The sequence below is a fragment of the Lissotriton vulgaris genome, chromosome 10 (genome assembly GCF_964263255.1).
Source record: "Lissotriton vulgaris chromosome 10, aLisVul1.2, whole genome shotgun sequence".
Classification (NCBI taxonomy): domain Eukaryota; kingdom Metazoa; phylum Chordata; class Amphibia; order Caudata; family Salamandridae; genus Lissotriton; species Lissotriton vulgaris.
This window is the reverse complement of record NC_141698.1, coordinates 839,594,616-839,619,033: the sequence shown is the minus strand read 5'-3', so window position 1 is coordinate 839,619,033 and position 24,418 is coordinate 839,594,616. Positions and strand designations below refer to the sequence as shown.

The 24,418-nt window shown below is 42.8% G+C and overlaps 1 protein-coding gene across 1 annotated transcript in view; it reads right to left on the bottom strand.

Annotated features, from left to right (window-relative positions):
* The window catches only part of LOC147688866 (ferroportin-like), a 230,718-nt gene extending 207,835 nt beyond the window's left edge, over window positions 1-22,883 (bottom strand). The window contains exons 1-2 of the mRNA XM_086939832.1: window positions 22,814-22,883; window positions 20,123-20,190 (exon numbers count right to left, since the gene is read on the bottom strand). Coding sequence (XP_086795958.1) covers window positions 20,123-20,190; window positions 22,814-22,883 — 138 coding nt within the window. The remainder of the gene's footprint in view (window positions 1-20,122; window positions 20,191-22,813) is intronic.
* Window positions 22,884-24,418: the final 1,535 nt, after the last annotated feature.

The window sequence follows — 24,418 nt, the reverse complement described above, 5'->3', positions numbered from 1 at the left end:
GGGCATAGCGAGCGCCGGAGGCTTAATATATTGCGGAAAGATGTCATCGGACCCCACGGGAGCAGAAAAAGGAGAAAACCCCAAGTTCTCCCTAATGTGTTGGAGAATTGCAGGCACCTCATCCCTACGTACAAACTTCCCCGAAGAGGTAGAAGGCTTGGCAGAGTCCGAAAAAGAAGAGTCCTCAGAGGGAGAGTCCACCGGACCCACCGCAGCACGAGAAGACCTGCGCTTCGAAGGTACCCTTGATTCCAGAGCACGAGTCACAGCAGCCTCAATCATGGCCTGCACCTCAGAAGCAGACAGGAGGGCTGAAGAATCCTCCAGACCCTGGGACCTGGTCCGACGAGCCGGGATAGGCATCTCATCATCAGAAGAGGAGGACAAAACACGTAAGCGCTTGGAGGTCCGCTTAGCCATAATGAAAATGGTCAGAGAAGCACTCAGTGACAAGCCTTAAATAAGGAGTATCCCAGAAACCGACCAATAAATACAAAATACCGGGAAGTAACCAATGAAGTAGCAAGAAAACGAAAAACCAATCAGTAAATGACAAAAAAGAAATAAAAACAACCTCTTACGAGGCCCCTACTGTAATGGAGCATCAGAAACAGCCAGCCGAGGATCATCAGCACATCCGACAGCCACCGACTCCCATTCCGGCCCCCAGAACCGGAACTACAGCCCCAGCCACTCAGGGCCGGTGACTCCGTCACCCGGAACCTGTCCGCCTAGCCGCCGAAGAGTGCACCGCTACTCCTGCAACGCGGTGAGGATGTAGTGTAGTTCCTATTTTCCCAATAGGCCCTGCGCATTGGAATAACATAAACAGTAGTATCGACGTAGAAGTGTGGATCTTCCAGGCCTCCACTGACTATGTTAAACTTAATTGGGGTTGTTACCAACTAGCTCAGAGGTCACTGGAAACTTTCTTGACTGAAATAGGAAGTGATCAGCTTCCCTGGCACAGCCAAGAAGGGATTCAGTTTTCCAACAACCGTGCAACATGACAACTTTGCTCCTCAGATCAAGAGTCAATCTCTAGGGTCGTGTGAAACAATAGACAGTTATTTTACTCAGTCAGTGGTTGTGCAGTTTACTTTCACAATATGTAGAGAATAGAGAGACGGGCGTTGTCAATAAAGGGTAACATTTATTGAACAGTCTTTCTTCTCGTACAAGAGAAATGAATTGCCACAATTGCAAGACTTGTTATTATAAAAAGTACGTACAGTAAGATAAGTATTGCGAAATAATACTGTAAAAGCATTGATATGGTTTCTTAGCCATACAATGGTTTAAAATGAATAAAACATATATACATTCATATATACATTAGGCTAAAATACTCAACTGGTGCTTCTAACTACGCCTACCCCAGTGTACCTGATCTAAGCCTAATACTTGGGAGGGGAGTAAGTAAGTAGCTTTAGTTTAAGTTGGTTTTGCCAAGATTTGCTTCAAGAATTCTCTCTAAGGGTTAAGTCAACACCATACCTCTGGAATAGAATGATGGAGGTCTGGTATCTCCTTCAGGGGGTCGATATCCCAGTCACCTGCAAGGGTAGACTAGAAACGCCGGAGCTGGAGTTCTCTGCAGGAGAAAGACAGCGTCTCTTCTCAGCGCGTCGAGGAGGAGGAGGAGGGGCAGCGTCCGCGGGCAGCTTGCATCTGCTGGGCTCTTGCAGGGGACGGCTGTTCAGCTCCTAAGTTCACCACACCATCGTTCGCTAGTTAGCAGCGATAGCATTAGCGATAGCAGCTATGGTATCATCAGCATGACAGCTTCTTCAGCAGCAGCGAGATAGCTGGCACCATCAGCTTCAGCAACACAACAGCAAACAGCAGACAGGGATGGCATTGAGGCAGCGTTTGCTTAAGGCAACGTTGGTAATATTTATACCTGAAAGGTGCCTTGTTTGACGTAAGTTTTTGGACATAAGACGTCAATAAAGATGTCACTAGGAAGTGATCGTCTATCAGTGCTCATTAGAGTTCTATTACTAATCAAAACACAGCAAGCGGGGATTTCCAGGTTGCTGAGTTTTTATCTTGTTGAAGAACTCGGAGTGTTAATCTAGGAATCTCAGATAGTAACTTCTGCTATGTCATTGCACTAATTGGTTGCAAAGGAAGTGGCAGAGAAAGCTATTCTGGAATGTGGCTCTGTTCGTGTGAGGCGAGAGACGAGTTTCTGAATGTTGCACTTGAACGGTTATGCCAATATAGGGAATAAATGGATTTATAGCCGAATAGGGGCATAAGGTCACAGTATCGATCAGGGTCCTAGATTAGAACGCAACACCCACTCCACAAATTCATGTCCATCAAATTACTACAACTAGAGCAATAAGATGCATGTGTAACATTGCCCACCCCAAAATACATATATGCATTTGAAATAGGCGTATTTGTAATACGTGAAAATTTAGGTACTGTACGTTCTGAAGCATAGAAATCATTCAAAAATTATAGCATATGAAATCAATGAACGATTATGCAAAAAGAATTACACATGAAATATCTCTGAAACAGAAGAAGGGCGAGATAATTTCATCACATATAAATGCATTGCAATAAAAATGTGCTAGAGGCTGGTGTAAAGTTATAATGTCTCTAGATGTGTTTAGAAATAGAAGTTGAAGCTTCTGTTCTCTATGAATAGTTTTACTTTAAGCAAAGAATTTTTCGTGCCAGAAAAAGGGTGAATGTTAAAAAGTGTTCAATTCAAAAGAATTATTGCTTGAACGGGGAAAATAGAGTTCCAACGCTTTTAGCAGTTTTTGTTGTTCAAAACTGAAGGCCGAATTCAGAGTTCATGGGAACGCTGTGTGTCGGAATGCTTCTCTAAAGTTATTGTTTCTGTTCGGGTGAGAACATCATATCAGACAGGCTCTCAAGGAATTGGTCTACAAAATCAGGTGACAGTTCGACCAAATTCGATAGTGCTGTAACTTGGCAGGTGTGAGAATGATTGCTGTCATCAAAGTCGGGATCAGCAATGCTCACAGAAGGTCGTACCTGGGTGATGTTGCTTTTGTCACTCGCTCCACTGTTACCACCTAGTCGTAGCACAGGAGTCTCAACGAATGCCGTCATCAGGATTGGTAGCCGCTGGGGACAACACAATGCGTGAGCCGTTATCGGACTTAGCAAAGTATCGATATCCATTGGTACTGCTGATGGAAGTGAAAGACAGATGTCCAACACGCACTCATCCCCGCATAGCATACATCGTAGTACAGGTAAGATGCAATTTTGCCATATCGGTCTGAATGAAAGGAACCAGGTCATGTTTTGATCTCTCAGCCTGGCCAATCCAAGGACTCTAGTTATTCTGTCCCGGTAGCGGATTGCTAGGATTGTCTCTCCCATTCCCACAGAAGTCATGTCTGAGCTGTGGCTTACCATAACGAAGCAGGAGGGTCAAAAATAAAATCCCTGCTACAAGTCTCAAAAATAGGGGTATGCCGCCAAAAACAGAGTGGACAAAATTTGGAACGATTCCCAGAATTGCTTGAAATGGTGTTAGCAGTCCCATAAAAATCGTCTTAAATATGCCTGGGATGCCTGTGGCACTAGACATGTTAAGGAGTTGGCTCAACATTTCTACGAAATGCACGGGGCAATTTGTTGATAAAAGGTCATGAACCTCCGTAGCTGTCCTTGCAACTAGGAGATCATACGTCTCTTTTGATGACGTTATGGGCACTGTTGTCTGCAAAAGCACAGACTTCATTTTGCTTAAAGTATCAATTCGTATAGAAGAGAAATGCAGACGAGGCCAGATGGGAGTCTCTATGTCTCCAGGCCCGCTCGGGAACAATGCTTGCATACAGCATTTGACCATGGAAGTTACGCTTACGAGATAACTTTTCCCTGGCACAAGGCCACAACATCTGTGATCCGTTCTTAGAATGTAACTCCCATTTGCGAGTTGCATAAAGAAGGGCTCTATCTGCGTTGCAGGTGTGACAAGCTGGTGGCATGAAAGGTTGTTAGAATTACCTTCACAGGCTCTGTGTAAATTAATACCCTGAGACAAAAGTATACCGCTTAGTGAACGTTTACAGTTTTCCCCACTAAGAAATACATTTTTGTCGCTGTCACTATAGCATGAATGTGTGTATGGTAATTTCCATGCTGACTTAACATATCCTTTACCCAATCGTTCATACTGGCCAGTAGGTATGTATTCAAGGCACTTTTTAAATCGGAAAGTTGTTATCGGAATAGTGATAATTCCGTGTATTATCCATTCAATGACAGGACTTTCTGACATTGTCAATGGTAATCTCTCAAGTTTTTCGATTCTCAGGATTGTATAGTCTGCTCCTTTCTGTGCCAAACTGATTTGTTTATCAGTAAGGTTAAAAATGGAAAACAATGACGTTGTGTTGATTAAACGCCAAGGCACATAGCCTGAACGAAGATTTTGCAGCGTCCAGCCTAATTGTACAATAGAACGTAATTGTGACTGGCCATGCTGTAACATTAGCAATTCTCTGTCTATTATGTCAAAGGCAGAAGATACAATATTGTCCAACGAATATATTCTGGAGGACAGAGTCATTAACCCATTGTCCACTACAGAAAGTGATTTTTCCAAATTAATACGATCAATTTCTCGTATTTTTTCTGCTGTTTCAATTTGTGTGACTTTCCAAGCCTTGTTGTATGCAGCATAGATGCTGGCCGCTATGAAACGTTTTTGACGCTGTTTGCGTGGTCCAAGAATGAAATCGCGCAAATCAGCACCATCTTTTAGTAAAGACAAGTGTTGCTTAATTTCAGCCAGTGTGGATGATCCTAGCCATTCGAGGCAGAGTTTCCCTACACTGTATGTTGTTACAATCCCTGGATGTTGTCTCTGGGAGTATCTAGGGTCTTGTCTGGTCATTTTTAACCCCTGTGTTTTGTTCAGGAATCTATCTTGACAGTTGTTTGTGTCAGTAGGCCAGATTAACCACTTTTTCCAATCAGGATGTGTTCTGTTAAAATGTAAAATTTTAGTTACGTCTATCTCAATATCTGTTGTTGCATTATCAGGTATTGGCTTCGGAATAGACGGTTTGTTAAGGTCTTTGATCTTAGCTAGGCCAAGACAAGATGTTTGGTGAATTGTGTCATTTAAAAACATCATTTGTTCTGGTATCATACAGGTTCTGAATAGTGCTTCAAGGCCTTGTACCTGCCAATCTTTTGTACCCCAAATGGTTTTTGTTTCAATGTTATTTTTCAAATAATCAAAACCAAATGTCATCATTTTTTTCATAAAATGCTTCTGAATATATTAATTTAGTGTTTGTCAGCATTGTTTTCATTCCTGTTTTATCTAACAGTTTGTAATAAAACGTTTCTGCATTACTGGTGTTAAACCCTGAGAAGTACTTGAATTTCTCAAAGAATGTTTTAGAACTGCTTTTAGGTGGTGTAGCACAATGTTCCCATGGATTATACTTAAAAACATTTCTAGGCTGTGCAGATTTATGCAAATAATGATCGCCATAATGTGTAAAACAGAATAACTGTTCATAACTAGACGAACCTTGTAAATAATCATGTTCTGTGAATCTAGCTGACATTACTAAATCAGGCATCATGTCATTAATACTGTTAAAGTCCCAATCATCAGAGAATGTACTAGGTTTTACAAAGTCACTTAAGGAAACCTTCAGTTGATGAGGATACTTCAGGATCTCGACCGGACCATAGATCTCATAGTCAGTTTTCTCCCATACTACCCCACCGGGTATTGGAATGGAGGTGACATTTACTGTTGATAGTTCTCTTTTCTTCACGTGGGATGATCTGTGTGGTTTGAGGACTAGGTTGATGTTCTGACTTGCTGTGTCCATTCGATTGTAATAAACTTTCCTAAAATTAAAACTAAAATTAGGCATAGTAGGAGTATGAGTACCCCTGAAATAATCCAATGCTCAATCAACGGTGTATCCAGATATAATTCTTTGATTTGTTGAAGGAGTCCCATTGTATTTTCTTTAAAAGTCATTTTTGTTTCTGGCATCACTTCGGGGTTACTTTGATCCTCGGAAAAGTTGTCGAAGTCGATGAAATAACCAGAGGCAGTTCTGTCAATTGTTGGGATTGTTCTTTCAATCTGTCTTTCGGTAGCATTTTCTGATGCCACATTATTGTAGACTGGTGTTTCTTGACGAACTGTTTCAATCTGTGTCTCAAGAGGCACGAGTTCCATGGCATTATTGCATAGTCCTTCTCTGTGCACTGCAGGCGGATCGAATGTGATTAGTCTTTCAGTTTGAACCTCTTGGATTGTTGCAAGTTTGGGTATTCTGTTGTTTCTCGGGAGTCCACTGGGCCTACTGTTGATTATAGGCCACATGCTTGTGGTTTTACCAGGTCGATAGATACAACTCTGTTCTCCTTTTTACCAGCAAGGGGCGGTAGTACTACTGATCTTGTTCCGGTGACTGCCAAGACAGGTACTGCTTTTCTGTAAGAAGGCCCAAATTTCTTCTTCATCGCGATGATTTCTCTGACTAGATCCCCAATCTTTGGAATCCAGACAGGCCTTGCTGGGGCTGTTGCTTGTGGTGCCTCGTCAGTGGTATCTGGCTGTTGCTTTAACTTTATTTTGCTTAAGAATGTTCTTGTTTCATTCAGTTCCAGTAAAACAGCCAAACGATCTTTGATGTCAAAGTCTGTTTTCTTATCTTGTACCACTGATACCTGACTATCTAAGTCCTGAATTGTCATTCTAATTCCGAACAATAGTTTGTATGGGCTGAAACCTTTTAGAGATTTTCTTGGCAAATTGTTAAGACTGGTCTGGACACTTAATAAATGTTTGACCCACCCAGCGCCTGAACCTAATACCTTCGCTGTTATAGATCGCTTTATGTCCCGGTTTTTTCTTTCTACCACACTATTCCCTTCGGGGTGCGACGGACAAGAACACCGCAACCCAATTCCCATGCTGGCCATGGCCTCCCTGTAAGCTCGAGAGCTGAAAGCAGGACCCTGGTCAGAATGGAACGTGGTAATTGCGTATGTGCCGATAAAGACTCGCAGATCTTTTATAACCGTTCTAGCGTCAGCCGAGCGCTGGGGCCACATTTTTTAAGTGTGTTTAGCCTTAAGGAAGTACAATGGGACACGCTTCTCTTCTTTGATTGCGCAGATAGACCGCCTTATGCTGTCTATCAGGGTTCCTGACACTATACTGGCCGGTTCTCCACTGCGATCTCTGTTGCAGTTTTCACAATTTTTAGCAAAACATTGAATATCTATGCTCATTCCCGGCCACCAGTACTCTGATTGTAATTCTTTCAGAGAATCCTTAATTGTTTGATGTCTTAGACCCAACCCCATGTGTGCTTCCAGTAAGAGGAAGCCCCTCCTGCTCCTGTTTGGAATCACTCTATCCCCCACTCCAGGGATTCGAGCAAAAGGAACGGAGTTTGCATCGATTACGTATGCATAATTGAGTGGATAGTTCACGGGTAATGCTGCACAGTCGCCTTTTACGGTCGTTTTTACTGCCAGCATGGTTTACCCGTCTATGTATTTTTCTGCACACTTTTTTGTGGCTACGGAAGCCGGTTTAGTTGCTTCCGCTGTGGCTGTATTAGCCAATGAATTCCCTGCAACGTGAACGCCATCACGTTGAAGACTCTGTGCGTGTATCACGTGAGTCTTTTGTAGTTCTTTCTGTAAAAGAGCTACCTGTTTCCAGAGCAATTTATGCTTTATTGTGGCACCTGTGTCATCTTTGTAATCGTTTTCAATCCAACTCTGCAGTTTATTATTGTAAGAGTTGACGCATAAATGAGAATCGCACACGATAAGTGTCGGGAATTCACGTTCTGCATTTTCAAGCGCTATCTTTAAAGATCTGATTTCAGCTCTGTGAGCCGAACAGTTTCTTACTGATTCAGTTTTTGTTACTTTCGGTCTGAATTTACTGCACAGCCAACGACCTTTAACAATCGCACAGGCTGCATCGTAGGATTTGCTCTCTACGTTAAAATGCTGTACAAATCTATCTGTATAGATTATACAGGCGTACTGTGGGAGAGGCAGAAGTTCGTTTGGCAGAGGATATTCTTCTTCATATTCTAAATCATTCAGTTCTTCGAATTACGGGGCGAAATAGTATTTCACATCATCCGCTCCTAGAGAATCTACACACTGTATCCATTTTGGATCCAGTGACACTGTAGGCAGGTTTACTGGGCTGAATAGCGCCTCGAAGGCGGATTCCGCTGTGAGGATATTAATCCGTTTGCAGTGTGCTAGTTCTCTTTCTTTTGCTAATGCAATTTGCACTGCTTTCACAGTTCTTTCTGTGGGACTGAATGTTTTTTCTGCTTGTGTGTACAAGTGAGATTTGTAAGCTATTGGTACCTTTTCTCCCTCATTAGAGGTTAAGTACGTGAATCCGCATCTTCCTGGGATGACTCGGATTACAAGATCGCGTGTATTGTCACGTGTGTCTAATTTTGTTTTTGCTAACATGTCTGTTTGCAGTGACCTCAAAATTTCTGTGTGTTTTTGAGTCCAATTGATTTGTTTAAAATCAGGTTTAATTAGTTCGTAAAGAGGTTTAACCCTCTCTGCGTAATTTAGAATGTAAGTTCTTCCGAAATTCAGAAAAACTAGTATGGATTGTAAATTCTTCAGCGTTTTTGGAGCTAGGAGTACAGCGCACTTCTCTAAGAAGTTGTCCGCTAGGCTTTTCCCTTCACTTGATAATTCGTATCCCAAAAATAATACTGTCAGATGGGCAATTCGAGACTTTTTAAAGTTGAATTTGTAACCCTCTGCTGCGAACCCAAGTATAATGGTGTTCACTCTTTTCAAGTGAGTATCCAAGTCGTCGTCTGTGAGATAGATATCATCTACGTAAGATAATGCCTCATCATCATATATTTGTAGTAACTCTGTTACCCTAGCTGAGAATAGTCCTGGGCTGTTCTTGAACCCCTGTGGGAGTCGACAGAAATTTTTCTGCGACCCAGATGCTGAGAAAGCGGTCAAATATCTGCTTTCTGCTGCAATGTTTTGACAAAAGAAACCATTAGATATGTCTAATGTCGTTTTATATTTTTTCCTAACTAGTTTATTCATTAGGGCTGCACTATGCGAGTTTTGTACTGCAAATGTTTTGCAACATGCATTAAGGTGTCTGTAGTGCAAAACTAGACGATATGAATTGTCTGGTTTGGAGACAGGAAACAAAGGATTGTTCATTTGAGAGGTGCATGTTTCAATCACCCCCTGGTATTCAAGTTGATCTAAGATCTCCCTGACTTGTTTTTTAGCTTCTTGCTTTATGGGATACTGCCGTTGGGCAATTGGTTCACTTTTTAACTGGATTTTGTGGGGAGGAGAGTCCTCATCCCATCCTACATGATTTTTATATAATGCCGGTGCCTGGGCTACTGCCCATTTCCTTGCATAAGTATATTTTTTGTGAATCGGAATGTGATTCGAGAAGGCAGGCATAATCATTTCTTCGCCACAAGGGCACTCCCTGACAAACTCTGGGGGCCAATCTTTTTCAGCTAACAGAATATCATAGCCTTTTGAGAGTTTATCCCAAAATAGACCCTTTATTTTCCTAGTCTTATCACCCTCTATACGCAATGTTATTTCGTATATTTTATGGGGCTCGCTAAGTCTGGTGTCGGCAGTTTCAACCTGAATGTATTCATTCGTGTCCACTGTCTCCAGATGACTCATCAAGATCTTGCGGGCTATACTGATTTCTGCTGCACTGTCTAACATTGTCTGTGCCCACTCCCCGTTTTTCAACTGTGTCCTCAGTATTCTCGGCATGGTTGATTACTCTAATACTGGCTACCTTCTTTTTTGGAATTTGAGATTTTTTACTCTGAGCAGGTTCCTTGTCTTCGGACTTGGTGTGCTCTCCTGGGTCTGACCGTCCTCTTCTTTCCGATTTCTGCGAAAAAGATCGAGAGGGACGTGTATCAATACTTTGATATCTATCAGGCTTTTTCAAATTATCCCTATTTCTAAGGTTATATCTTTTCTCAGAGGGCTCCCTCTGGGGAGACTGGTGTTCTCGAGTCAGAGTTCTTTCCCTCCGTCGAGGAGACCTTCCTCTGGACTGGAAAACTTTTTCCTTGGGAGTGGATTGTTTATTTCCATCCCAGCTCTTTTTAGGAGTGTTTGAATTATTTTTAATAAATAATTTTTTAGGATTTTCGAGCAGTTGGGGCTTAACTGGTTTTCCACCCAAGCAGTCTCTACCTAATTCTTCATAGCATTTCTCTATGATTCTGGCAAGCTCAACTGGCTGATCTGTTATATCTGTTTCCTTCAACTTCTGGCGGATCACCACAGATGCTGCTTCTCCCTTTATGTTGGCTAATAATATAGCCGAGACCTGCTTGAAATCTTTCAGTAATTTCATACCAAGAGTTAAAGCAGGCTCTGGACCGTATTCATTTTGAATCTGTTTTAGCACATCCGGTATTACCACCATAGACGGAACACCATGTGTTTTTGTGTAAATGGAAGCAAAGACTGTACCCCAAGTGTCGCAGTCATCCACGTGTGGTGCGATTCCCATAGGAAGGCAGATGGTCAAGATTCTGTGTTTCTCAATAGGGGGAGTATCCGGAAATACTGCCTCTATTTGAGTGATTTTCTGTACTAACCAGAAAGGAATTTGTTCCCGTTTTACGGGTGTTATTCCAAGACATGACTGTATGTTCTGTGGTGTAATTTTATTAGTGTTCCCCTGATGAGGGGTCAGCTGTGGTACATTAACAGCTGGTTGGACTGTTGCAGTCCGCATTACATATTGGACTAATTGCCTATGTATTTTAATTAATGTTTTTAGCTGTACTAACAGCTCTTCTCTAGACATATTTGCAATGTCCGGGTGTGGTGTGTAGCTGGCTAGAACCGGCCACGTTGCTCCTGGTCTACCTAGTGGACCGAGCCTGGTAATATGATCATTATGTTTTAGGGCGCCATTAAACCAGAGCAGGTGCTCTTGGAATTTTAGTGGGATTTCAGTCTCCTCGAAAGGAGCGTACTCTTCCGGTGGTTTCTCTATTTTGTAATAGTGAAACTCTTTTGTTCTAGCGTTTGCCGCTGGAAAGTTTATCCATGAATAGAATACCTCTGTCTGCCGATATTCGTGTGCCTCTATCACGAAAATTACTGTACCACCTTGTGGTGTCAGTCCGTTTTCTATAAGTTTTAACGTTATAGATTTTCTTAAATGTGCCGGGATGATTATTGCACCCGGTACCGTGTCGTCGGGACCCTGCTGAGTCGCATCTGCTGCAGCCTCAGTGGTTCCATTTTCTCCTGGCATTGTATAAATGCAAGGTTTGCAGAGTAGGTCTCCAAGGAGACAAAGATTAGGTGCACAATATTTTGGAACACTGTATCCTTCAACGTTGAATAAACCAGAGCTTTACATAGGAATCTCTTCCTACTGAGTTCGGGCGGATTTTAACCTTTCACCCACTCCAGACGTCTATTGGAGTATTTACGGGAGAAAGGGGTCCGTGTGAAATATGCACGACTGAGTTACTCTAACGTCTTGCGTTAGTTTATCGCCTTACCAAACGTTGGGCGCCATGTAGTGTAGTTCCTATTTTCCCAATAGGCCCTGCGCATTAGAATAACATAAACAGTAGTATCCACGTAGAAGTGCGGATCTTCCAGGCCTCCACTGACTATGTTAAACTTAATTGGGGTTGTTACCAACTAGCTCAGAGGTCACTGGAAACTTTCTTGACTGAAATAGGAAGTGATCAGCTTCCCTGGCACAGCCAAGAAGGGATTCAGTTTTCCAACAACCGTGCAATATGACAACTTTGCTCCTCAGATCAAGAGTCAATCTCTAGGGTCATGTGAAACAATAGACAGTTATTTTACTCAGTCAGTGGTTGTGCAGTTTACTTTCACAATATGTAGAGAATAGAGAGACGGGCGTTGTCAATAAAGGGTAACATTTATTGAACAGTCTTTCTTCTCGTACAAGAGAAATGAATTGCCACAATTGCAAGACTTGTTATTATAAAAAGTACATACAGTAAGATAAGTATTGCGAAATAATACTGTAAAAGCATTGATATGGTTTCTTAGCCATACAATGGTTTAAAATGAATAAAACATATATACATTCATATATACATTAGGCTAAAATACTCAACTGGTGCTTCTAACTACGCCTACCCCAGTGTACCTGACCTAAGCCTAATACTTGGGAGGGGAGTAAGTAAGTAGCTTTAGTTTAAGTTGGTTTTGCCAAGATTTGCTTCAAGAATTCTCTCTAAGGGTTTAGTCAACACCATACCTCTGGAATAGAATGATGGAGGTCTGGTATCTCCTTCAGGGGGTCGATATCCCAGTCACCCGCAAGGGTAGACTAGAAACGCCGGAGCTGGATTTATCTGCAGGAGAAAGACAGCGTCTCTTCTCAGCGCGTCGAGGAGGAGGAGGAGGGGCAGCGTCCGCGGGCAGCTTGCATCTGCTGGGCTCTTGCAGGGGACGGCTGTCCAGCTCCTAAGTTCACCACACCATCGTTCGCTAGTTAGCAGCGATAGCATTAGCGATAGCAGCTATGGTATCATCAGCATGACAGCTTCTTCAGCAGCAACGAGATAGCTGGCAGCATCAGCTTCAGCAACACAGCAGCAAACAGCAGACAGCGATGGCATTGAGGCAGCGTTTGCTTAAGGCAACGTTGGTAATATTTATACCTGAAAGGTGCCTTGTTTGACGTAAGTTTTTGGACATAAGACGTCGATAAAGATGTCACTAGGAAGTGATCGTCTATCAGTGCTCATTAGAGTTCTATTACTAATCAAAACACAGCAAGCGGGGATTTCCAGGTTGCTGAGTTTTTATCTTGTTGAAGAACTCGGAGTGTTAATCTAGGAATCTCAGATAGTAACTTCTGCTATGTCATTGCACTAATTGGTTGCAAAGGAAGTGGCAGAGAAAGCTATTCTGGAATGTGGCTCTGTTCGTGTCAGGCCAGAGACGAGTTTCTGAATATTGCACTTGAACGGTTATGCCAATATAGGGAATAAATGGATTTATAGCCGAATAGGGGCATAAGGTCACAGTATCAATCAGGGTCCTAGATTAGAACGCAACAAGGAAGGCTCGCGTACTCCAGGCCGGCAACGCCAGACCCAGCAGGCAGCATAAAGCGAGGGCGAAGCCCTCAGAACGTGAAGAATGAACGCAGCTCCGCAGAAACGGCCAGCGCGTGGGACGCGCGTCTCACAATGGTGAGACAAGAAAAAACAGCAGGAGGTGTATGGGGACTGGGGACTATTTATAGTTCTCACGTGATAAATCACTTGGGTATGGGTGTCTGGTGAGGCAAGGATGCCTCATTGTGTAAGGAAGGGAAGCGAGGGAGGTACGATGAGGTAATGAATATATGTGATATAAGAAGGCAATTAGTAGACAGTAGCAATGCGTAGCGTGATCAGAAAATGCAATTTGAACTCTTTCCCATTTTTTTAATATGCAACGGAGCGGTAACTGTTTTTACGAAGAAAAGTCTGAAATATATGCCTCTTTTTAAAGACAATGGTATTGGATAAAAGGACACCTGCCAATGTGGACACAATTGCCAACTTACAGTTATTTATGTATTTATGTATTCAGTTTTTATATAGCGCGACTCAACCTAAAGGTACTAGAGCGCTTGACATGAGAACCAGTTGCATTAGACAAGGTCACATTCCTTATTATTATCTTTTTTTTTAGGTACGGGAGGATTCATGATTTACACAGAATCACAGAATGTTGAGCTGACACTGATACTCAAACCTTGTTCTTCCACTTCAAAGTAAGCAGCTCTGACCTTGAGGCCACATCCTCTTTCAGGTTGGGACAGACTAACCCCTCCGCCAAACTCTAAATGCAAATTTGGACCATTTCGGATTCTGCTATTCGTATTAGTTTGCTCACCAAACCGAGCTTTGCTACACGGTAGCAAGGCTTCATCTATTCACATTTCCGGCTGTGGAAAGGCAATTGAAACTATGTATCTCGTTATGCACGAAACAATTAAGCAAAGACAGAGGAGGCAGATTCAAAATGTCACGATCGGCTCGAGTACTCTGGTTGGGGGGTTTATTAGCCGAGACAGGAGTTCGCTGCATGCTCAGAAGTCTTCTAAAAGATGCTGCGCGTAGATAGATGTTTGTCGGATCGGCCGAGCTCCTCTGCCTGAAGCCCCTGCTGCCGCTCCCTTCTTCTTCTATTAAGTTGCAAAGTTGTTACTTTAAGGCACCGAGGAGGGGAAGGGTCTGAGGGAGTTTAGGCAGCATGCTTCCTACCACCCGTCATGTTTTTCAGTGGGTTTTGGGAATTATATATAAAAACACACAGACTTTATGTAAACAGCCATACTAAACTGATGTTTTAGTGATAAGTTAGAAAAATAGAAAAGACGAAAAATGTATTATAATCTATTTCCATGAATCAACTGGAGCTTTTACCAGGATCCAAAAATAAAGCACCCATTGCTCCCATTTTTGCTTTCTATCTATAGCCCTGAGGTGACGTACCATCCTGATGTGGTATGCTGTAGAATATCTGCCGTAGGGTTTGTTAACAAGTTTCACAACCCTAAACTTCTTGTGAGATGAGCACAGGGTGATTGAGGTTTGCTCTAGATACAATTACTGGAGTTCTCAGTGACAGTTTTGGTCAGCTCAATCAACAGTGAGGTTAGATGACCATCGATCCTCCTCTCAGGCACTCAGTGGGCAGCTCAATCAACAGGGAGGTAGATGGCCATGGGTCCACTTCAAAGGCACTGCGTGGGCAGCTCAACCAACAGGGAGGTAGATGGCCATGGCTCCTCCTCTCAGGCACTCTGTGGGCAGCTCAACCAACAGGGAGGTAGAGGGCCATGGGTCCACTTCAAAGGCACTGCGTGGGCAGCTCAACCAACAGGGAGGTAGATGGCCATGGCTCCTCCTCTCAGGCACTCCGTGGGCAGCTCAACCAACAGGGAGGTAGAGGGCCATGGCTCCTCCTCTCAGGCACTCCGTGGGCAGCTCAACCAACAGGGAGGTAGAGGGCCATGGGTCCACTTCAAAGGCACTGCGTGGGCAGCTCAACCAACAGGGAGGTGGAGGGCCATGGGTCCACTTCAAAGGCACTGCGTGGGCAGCTCAACCAACAGGGAGGTAGATGGCCATGGATCCTCCTCTCAGGCACTCCGTGGGCAGCTCAACCAACAGTGAGGTAGAGGGCCCTGGGTCCACTTCAAAGGCACTGCGTGGGCAGCTCAACCAACAGGGAGGTGGATGGCCATGGCTCCTCCTCTCAGGCACTCCGTGGGCAGCTCAACCAACAGGTAGGAAGATTGCCATGGGTCCTCCTCTCAGGTACTGCGTGTTCACGAAATGTGGAGCACTAGCTCAAACCAGGCTATTGTGTGATGCGCTCACCTTGCTTGTACCATCCCGCTGCACTAGCTACTTCAGCCGATAATGGAAGTCAGCACCACAGGTGGCCAAGTATTTTGACTATTCTTTTTCCTACAATGTTTGGTTGGCAAATAGTCACATCATCTAGAATCCTCGTTATCTATTCGCTGTAATACAGGCATGCTTACACCTCCTGATGTTAACCTATTCAACACTCATTGAATTATTTGCTTTTGAATAATTCCGGGCTTCACACAAGTGAAATGTATTAGGCAAGCTTTTTGTTCAAACATTCTGCACTCTGAAATATGGGCCACCTTGATCTAAACAACAACATATCTTCCAAGGCATTTTTTAAGATCCATTTTTCATTGATATGACCAAGTTCTGATTATTCACATGGTTTGCCATGAAGGCACAACTGTCGGTAAGACGTAATAATTAGCAATTCATTAACTTTTTCATAGAGTGGGCTTTGACTCCACCCAAAGCAATATTTCTCTCTCACCTAATGCTATTTGCAGTTTGGCATCTCATTCCTTCTCCTAAGGAGACCATGCATTACAATGTATGAGGGACTATTTTGCATCTGAAAAGGTCACTGAATCATCACAAGTTACATTCTTTTTCTCCTACATGTGCTGTATGCAGAAAATAATTCTTTTTTTGTTTTTCACTACAGCAGATGGCACAAGTACTGCACATACAAAAGCAATGCAAGCTTTCTTCACACACAAAGACATACACGGTGCAAGTGTAGCACAGGCAAAGGCAGTTAATGTTTACACAAACACATAGTAAGTCAACAGTGGAAGCATAACACAGCAAGCAACCAGGCAAGTGGGCCACTGATTGTGCAGCCAAACCAGCATTTCCGTAAGGTAGACTGTGTGTTCCTATTTAGTACCTAGAGTGTTTAGTGGTCTCATATAATGATTTTCGGGACATACAAACCAGGCAGTTCTGATGTATGTTGAGTTTTACATTATGGTGGGCTGAACCTGTACTGTGCTTTATCCATTCTGTGCCAGTCAGCATCAACTCAATATGTTATGTTGTGTTGTTATGTTAATCTATATTTGTATAGCGCACAGCTACTCCCAGGAGTGTCCCGGCGCTAGAGCAAAACGCGTAGACCACATACCATCAAACCATGCACAACCACAACTCTAAACTTCACAGCTGGAAGAGCCACGTTTTCAGACTTTTTCTGAAAATGAGGAGGTTGGGGCTCTGTCCGATGGCGAAAGGTAGGCTATTCAACAACCTAGAGGCCACAGCATGAAAAGATCTGTCCCTACCCAGAAAATTGAACCTTCGGGACGGTAATCAGCAGTTGGGAAGAAGATCTCAGAGTGCGCAGGGGAAGATAGGGTTGAAATCTGTCCCTAGGGTAGGGTGCTCCAATCTTGTGGAAAGCTTTAAAAACCAGGACCAGGGCCTTGAAGTGTATTCTTTTCCGCACCGGTAGCCAGTGCAGTGAGGGCAGAAGCTGAGAGGTATGGGATCTGGACCCAATCTGGCCGCTGCATTCTGAATCACTTGAAGTCGGCCCAGGAGAAAGTCCGGGAGGCCGAGATACAAGGAATTCACATAATCCAGTTTGGAGACTACTAAGGCCTGGACAACAGTTTTCCTATAAGGGATGGAAAGCAAGGGAAGAAAATTGTGCAGCATTCTTAATAGTCCAAAACAGACCCCAGCTACAGTCTGAACTTGAGCTTTCATAGAGAGGGTTGCATCTAACTTGATTCTTAGGTTTTTTACGGTGGAGACAGATGACACCAGGGGGACATGTCTTGTGGCCACCATGTATGCCAAGCTTCAGGGGGACGTGGCCCGAAAAAGATAATCTGAGATTTCTCAGAGTTGCATTTTAAATGATTGTGACTAAACCAGGAGAAAACTTTTGAAAGACAGGAATTGATAAGAGTGCCATTGAAATCAGCGCCCTTCTCACATGTGAACAATAACTGGGTGTCATCAATGTAAGACACTATTTTGACCCCAGATTCCTCGGCAAGAGGGGCAAGTGGGGCTGTGTACAAATTAAATAGTGTAGGGCTCAATATGGAGCCCCGAGGGACACCCACATTCAAAGGAGGGATCTCTGAAGCAAAAGGAGAAGACCAGATGGTTTGGGAGTGGTTGGCCAGAAAGAATGTAAACCATCTCAATACTGTGCCACCAATACCGCTCTCCCTGAGTCTTTACAGTAATCTATTGTGGGGTACCGTATCAAACGCTGCAGAGAGATCCAATAAAACCAGGACTGCATTACCACCTCTGTCCAGGGTAGCTTGGATTGTTTCAGCCACCTATAGCAAAGCTGTTTCAGTGCTAAAATTAGCTCTGAAACCTGACTGGCTAGGGTGCAACAAATGATTGGTTTCCAGAAAATTAGTTAAAACTCCATTAGCATATTTCCCTGCCACCTTAGAAAAGAAAGGTAGGAGTGAGATAGGCCGGAAGTTACTGGCTACCTCAGGGTCAGCTGAAGGTTTCTTTAGTAGCGGAAGGATTTTGACATGTTTCCATGCTTGTGGCATTGACCCTTCCCACAGGGCAGTGTTCAAAATTGGGTTCACTATGGGATTAATCACGTCCGCTAAAGCAGACAGGACTTTGGCGGGCAAGGGTCAGAGGGCGGGGGGGGGGGGGTCCAGATTTCAAAGATTTCAGAAGCACCAGGGATTGCTCCTGGGAAATCACAGGGAACTCGGTAAGTGAAATGGTAGGGTGGGGATGCACATCTAAGAGAGATTCTCCGACATCCTCCTGGTTAGGCAGCAGGACTGAGAAAGTATCCTGGATGATTTAAAAAATGTTATAAAAAGAAACAGGCCATACGCTCAGTCCAATCGCTTGAAGGAACAAACGGGCGACAGGGGGAGGAGAAACTTTTTACAATGTTAAAAAGGGATTTACTTTTGTTGGGTGCAGAGTCAATTTTTGTCACTAGAAAAATGTTAATTTCCTCGCAAACTTTTTTATAGTGTTTTTTTCAGAGCCAGTTTATAGAGTGATTTGTCAGAGGAACTGTAGTTCCTCCGCCACTCTCTTTCAAGATGTTTACAGGTACTCTTGCTGACCCTTAGGGCTTCCGTGTACCAAGGAGCAGAATCACAGGTGGTCTTAGCAGTCCTAAGGGAGGGGGGTCAGTTCTGATGCCTGGCAACAAAGCCAACCTTCTAAGGTCTGAACATCATGTTCCAAGTTGCCATTTAAAGGAATTGGATGGTGCCTCAAGGCACACTGAATCCCCTCCGTGGTCATCAGATGGAATGGCCTGGAACTGTGGCTCGTCCTAGCTTTCTCTAAACATTGGGATCTAACATTGACGCAACTGATTTTAAATACGATCAAATGATGATAGGACCAAGTTAAGGCACGGGGGTGTCAACATAAATCGGGTTAGAAGAAAAGACCTGATCCAGAAGGTGCCTTCTATCATGGGTGGGGAGATGAACATAGGGAGTAAAATTCAGAATGTCGAATGATTTGCGTAGTCTCGTGGAATCAGGATCAAGTGGCTTATCCATATGGATATTAAAGTCCCTGAGAACCACGCAGTGGCTGTATTTAGCCGCAATAGGGGAAGTAATAGGGCTGATGGAATCTAGAAACCTCTTTGCTGGTCCGGGGGGACGATAAATACCAATTCCTGTCATGGATTGATGTGCAGAGATCGTTAGGAGGAAACCCAGGCTCTCAGCCCTCTCTATTTCGAGTTATCTAAAGGAATACCGCACATGGAACTCGTATATATTACGGCTAATCCACCACCTCTCCCCACAGGGCGATCTTTCCACATCATCTGGTAACCTTGGGGAACTGCATTGGCTATAGTGGAATTAGAGGTGTCCGTTAGCCAAGTTTCTGTAAGGAACACCAAGTCTGGGGAAGAATCAGCTAACAAATCATAAATTTCAAATTCATGTTTCTTTAAGGAACGAACATTCAGTAAAAAAGCCTTCAGGCAAGTCTCTGAGACCTCTGAACTAAAGCTGGAGGAATTTGGATCCTTGATAACAATATGCTCACAGAGAGAAGGGCAGACAGTCCAGTTACAGTCTTTACATCTCTGGTGAAGATTATTCCCCGTCACAGCGAGGTAAGGTTTGCGGACCAAGTGTTTGTTAATGTCTAACAGAAAGTTCCTGCCATAACTAATCGTTTTAAGAGGCTCCATGTCAAAACCGGCAGCATGCTCGGTCCCGGCCCCCTCAGGGGACGCTGACGGGCGCACAAGAAATCTACTCAGGATGGTGCATTATTGCAAAATTGGTCTTAAAAAACCATGTTGTTATTGGAAAGAGGGTCACCAAATGCTAGATATAATTTACCTACGGACAATGACTGTCCACGTACCACCAGCATTTCAAAGCCTATATGCTGGCTTTAATGTGCAAACACATGCAAATAGTATTTGTGCATACCTGTGTTTGCATGTGTACGAATGTTAAAGCCAGATATATTGCCTTTGCTAATGGTTCTTTTTAATGTAGGCATTTTGGGAGTCTTTTTTACATGTTAGGTTATAATGTAATTTGCTGAAAATACATAATTCAAAGCTATTGTAGTGACATAGTGACTATTGTGAACACCCCAGCGCTCCTCAAATGTGTTTCACGTGATCTCAAACCCATAATTATTAAAAGAAAGTACTATAGCTCAAGAACAATACTCACCCATATAGAAAGTGCACAGCTTACATATACCAGAAATCTTGGACCCATGAGATAGTTTATAGCTGGTCCTGAAACATAAAGACAAATAGGTTTCAGATTAATCAGAAGTATAGAAAGGAAGAGCGGCCAAGAGGTTTAACAAATGGTGATTTCATAGCATAGGGTCAAGCACTATGCTGAGTGGCGAATGGGATCTCTTCAACTTCCTATATTACTGTGGTAAACTTATACAGCGATGCAGCAGATAACCAATTGTACCAAACACTAACAACATTCAGTGAGAGGAGAATTTAGATAGAATATCAGAAAACAGAAATATTATGAACCAAAATATCATATCAAGCATATCGAGGACACATATGCTATATATATCTTCAAGGTGCATAGACAGTGGAGTTGAGAATAGTAAATCTATACTTACCTTTTTGCACTTACCTCATAGAGATTTTGGCCCTCAATATATTTAACACAATATTATGTCCACACAATATTTCTGCTTCTAATATTCTGTCAGTGATCTGTAAAAGGAGTAATCCGTGTAGAACTATATAACTCTTGGCTGAACCATTTTGGGAAAACCCCAATGGTCCAGAATTTTTGGGTCATTTGAGAGTTGAAATTTGCAGTTTGTGTGGAAATTATATTGCACTTACAGGGCATACCAAAGTACCAAATCAGATGTCACCTAAAGCGTGGAACTATGTTTACGATAGTGTTAAATTGTACAAGCTTCCTAAAACAGTGTGCATACACTAAGCCCACAAGGGTCTCTGCTGCCCACAGACAATTTAACCACTTCTTGTTAAGACTATATGAAGCTACCAAATTAACAACCTTTCCAATGGGAAAAACATTGCCAACGCCCATAGGTCTTGCATTATTTTGTTTTTTGTAAAACTTTACAGTTGGGGATCTGCTTGACCTTCACCGTTATAAAAATATAATCATTGGCTAAAAACACAAGTATTCTTTGGTCTCAAAAAGATTACATTGTAATAGTAGTCCCTGGCTCTGAATGGAACTGGGGGTGAAAGTGCTCCATGTGAAAGCGCAAAATGCTGTAACTCACAGTGGATTTAGCCAGTGGCTGTAGCGGTCTCACCCAGTGCCCTCTACTGTATATTGTGGTGGGCAGAAGAAAAATTAGAACGACACAACAACAGACTAATAGATAAAGAGGAGTGTCTGGAACCTCTATTAATATCAATAGGATTTAGCTAACGGTAGCCCTAAAAATTAATTCTGTCACCTCTTTATTCTCTGGAAATGTGCTACTAATTATAAATTAAATAGCAAACAGCTATCACGTCTGCATCGTCTGCAATGGCAAAACCCAATTTATCTTAAACATTAGGGATTTACTATTCATCGCAAATGATTCCTGGAGAATAACTACTGTGTCTGCACTATGAAAGCAGCGTTATTCTGAAAAGAATTTTCTATTTTCTCATAGCTGATTAAGTTGTCCTGCTTGAGTCTCCAGGAGAATGAGTACAAGTCAGACATGACAATCCCTGTTAGAGAATTAGCTGCAATCTCGCGAGGGCCCAGGCGATTCCAAGAGCCACCTACGATTTCCTGAAGCAAAGCAGAGGACCAGTTGATCTCTTGCATCCTGAAATCATATTTTTTGACACTTTGTGTATACAAGTTTCCATCGTTAGCAAATTCAACACAATTCCATTTTGGGTGAGTAGGCGAATTTTATAGAAGCAAGTTAACTGGTGGTAGACAGCATTTAGGGCCAGATGTAGGTAAAAGCAGTTTTGCGAATCCTTAATAGCGATTTTTAGGGAATCGCTATTAAGGACTCGCAAAGTGCATTGTAGGTAGGAATCACAATTTTTTTTGTGATTCCTTAATATTCCTTAATTGCAAATTGCAAATTGCGATTCACAATCAAGGAATACCTTCCCATTCATTCCTATGGTCCTTGAGGCGCATAGAAATTAATAGGAATTGCGCACGCAATTTGCGAGTACCCAATAGGTACTCGCAAATTGCGTGTGCAATTTCAAGGGTGCAAGGGTTCCAGAGGGACACCCTGTTGAACCTCAGAAATGTCCATTGTGCTTATCTGGCCCACATACATGCCCTAAGGGCATGAATGTGTGCCACATGGCACTTTTAAGAAAGCAAAAAAGTGTTTTTTTAAGGGAAATCGCAAATTATCACCAACTTGAAGTTGGTGGTAATTTGCGATTCCTTAAGGCCAAATCGCACTTTCTTATGTGCTTCTTATATTGCATTTACGGAATCACAATTTGAGATTCCTTAAATCCAATCGCAAAATGGGAATCTTAAATTTTGCGATTCCTTATTTTGCAAGGGGGTTTTTGTGTGCTGTATTGCACACTACTAATTTGCAATCGCAAAGACTGAAATTCTGCGAATTTCAGCATTTGCGATCGCAAATTGGCTTCGTACATCTGGCCCTTAATTCCCAATCTAGAGTTCGATGAAGTGATGGTTCTGACAGCGATGTGAATCATTCTTGATGGCAAAAGTGAACAAGGCCGTTCAGCATGTATTTAGTGCGATGGGTCTCTTGTAGCCTGCTGTTGTGCCTCTGAAGGTATAAAGAAGTCTTCTCCCAGTCCTTGATGGTAACCTCAAGCCATTTCAGTTTATGACAGTATGGCTGCAATACCCAAAATACCATGAACAAAGGCGCGATGGAGTGAGTGTTGCCTGTCTCAGCATAAATGCGGTTATGTATCGACAGAGAGTTCCCAGAGGAAAGAGAGGAGCAGGTGATCATTTTCAGAGGCACGAAAATTACATTTCTGAGAACAGCATTATGTATTTAGTGACCATGCAAGACATATGCATCACGCATAGGCAGGAAATGGGGAGACCAGCAAGCCTTGCAGTGTTCTGGGATTTGTGTAGCCACCTCACCTGAAGCTCAGAAGGACTAGGAAAGTCCTCCATTAGTAATCCCATCATGGTATTCTGACGCTGACACTTTGACAAATGCATCTCCTTCTAAATTCTCTCCTGTACCATTTTTGCTGGTGCCTTAGAATGCCATTCTGCTCTCTCTTTGTCTATTTGGTTCCAGTCTCCATTCTCTGTCTCCCTCAGTAGTTGCTTGCATAGCAGCAAGACGTTTGTGTGACGATGCTCAGTGTTCTTTTTCATCGATGCCTGACCTCCTGGTCTTCTGGTATTGCGATATCAAGGGTCAAAGGAGTTTCACTGACCACAGATGCACACTAGCCCCTTACCCCTGAACACTTCCCACCTCAACTTGTGTTCTAATGACAATTCCCTTCCAATTTGCAAACTCCTAGTTACTAGAGACAGACACTTAAGCATATAGTCTGGTGTTCCCCATTGGTAGTTATCTGAACATGGAGGTTCCTAGAGCAAGTTTTCCTAGAGCTGCAATAAAAGCCTCCTGGTTGCAGCCAAACAGCCAAGCTGCATCTCATGTCCGATAGTTCTACTTGCTAGAACCCCCACTCTGAAACTCACTTCCATGATCAGTCTCAGAAAGCACTAAAGGAATATTTCCTGCTACTTGAAGACAAAGAATGATGAATGCCACACATGGCCCTAAAACTCTGCATGTGTGTACATTGTGTGCTACTTTCCTTTTTGAAATCAATAAAGTAATAATGATCAATCCCTCCTTCAACCTATATTAGTGCAAATTAATTTAGATCTATGTTAATCATCTGTGTCCTTATTTTCCTATGCACCATTAACTTCCTCTTGTATGGTGTTTCTACTGGAAAGACTTTAGACGAAACTGACAATTGCTCTACTTAAGGGAGAACGCTTCTCATCAGGAATGCATGTCTGTGGAACTAAGATGTTCTAACGTCATCCTGACGGTTATGAAGTTAAATTACCCACCTATTTAAACTAGTTTCTGGATTAAAATACAATCATCAAATATAGAGAATAACCCCATGACAACATTTCCATCTTTGTGAAAGTCTCACCACAGCAGGTGGCTCTTGTAAGGTTAGAAGAAAGTTACCCAGCTATGCACAATTGTCTGGGACCTCCATGGGCAATTGCGCTGCTCCGGTCTACGCAAATGCATTTATGAGATACTTTGAGGAGACTCATATCTTGAATCAGACACCTTGGGCACAACATGCCATGTCGTTCTTGAGATATATAGATGACATTTTCGTACTATGGAAAGGTGACCATGAATCCTTAACGAAAGCGTTAGAAGATCTAAATCACATCAGCGATCGAATACAATTCACTCATGAAATCAGCCTGAACACCATTACATTTCTTGATGTACGAATAACAAGAATGCGAGATCACCTG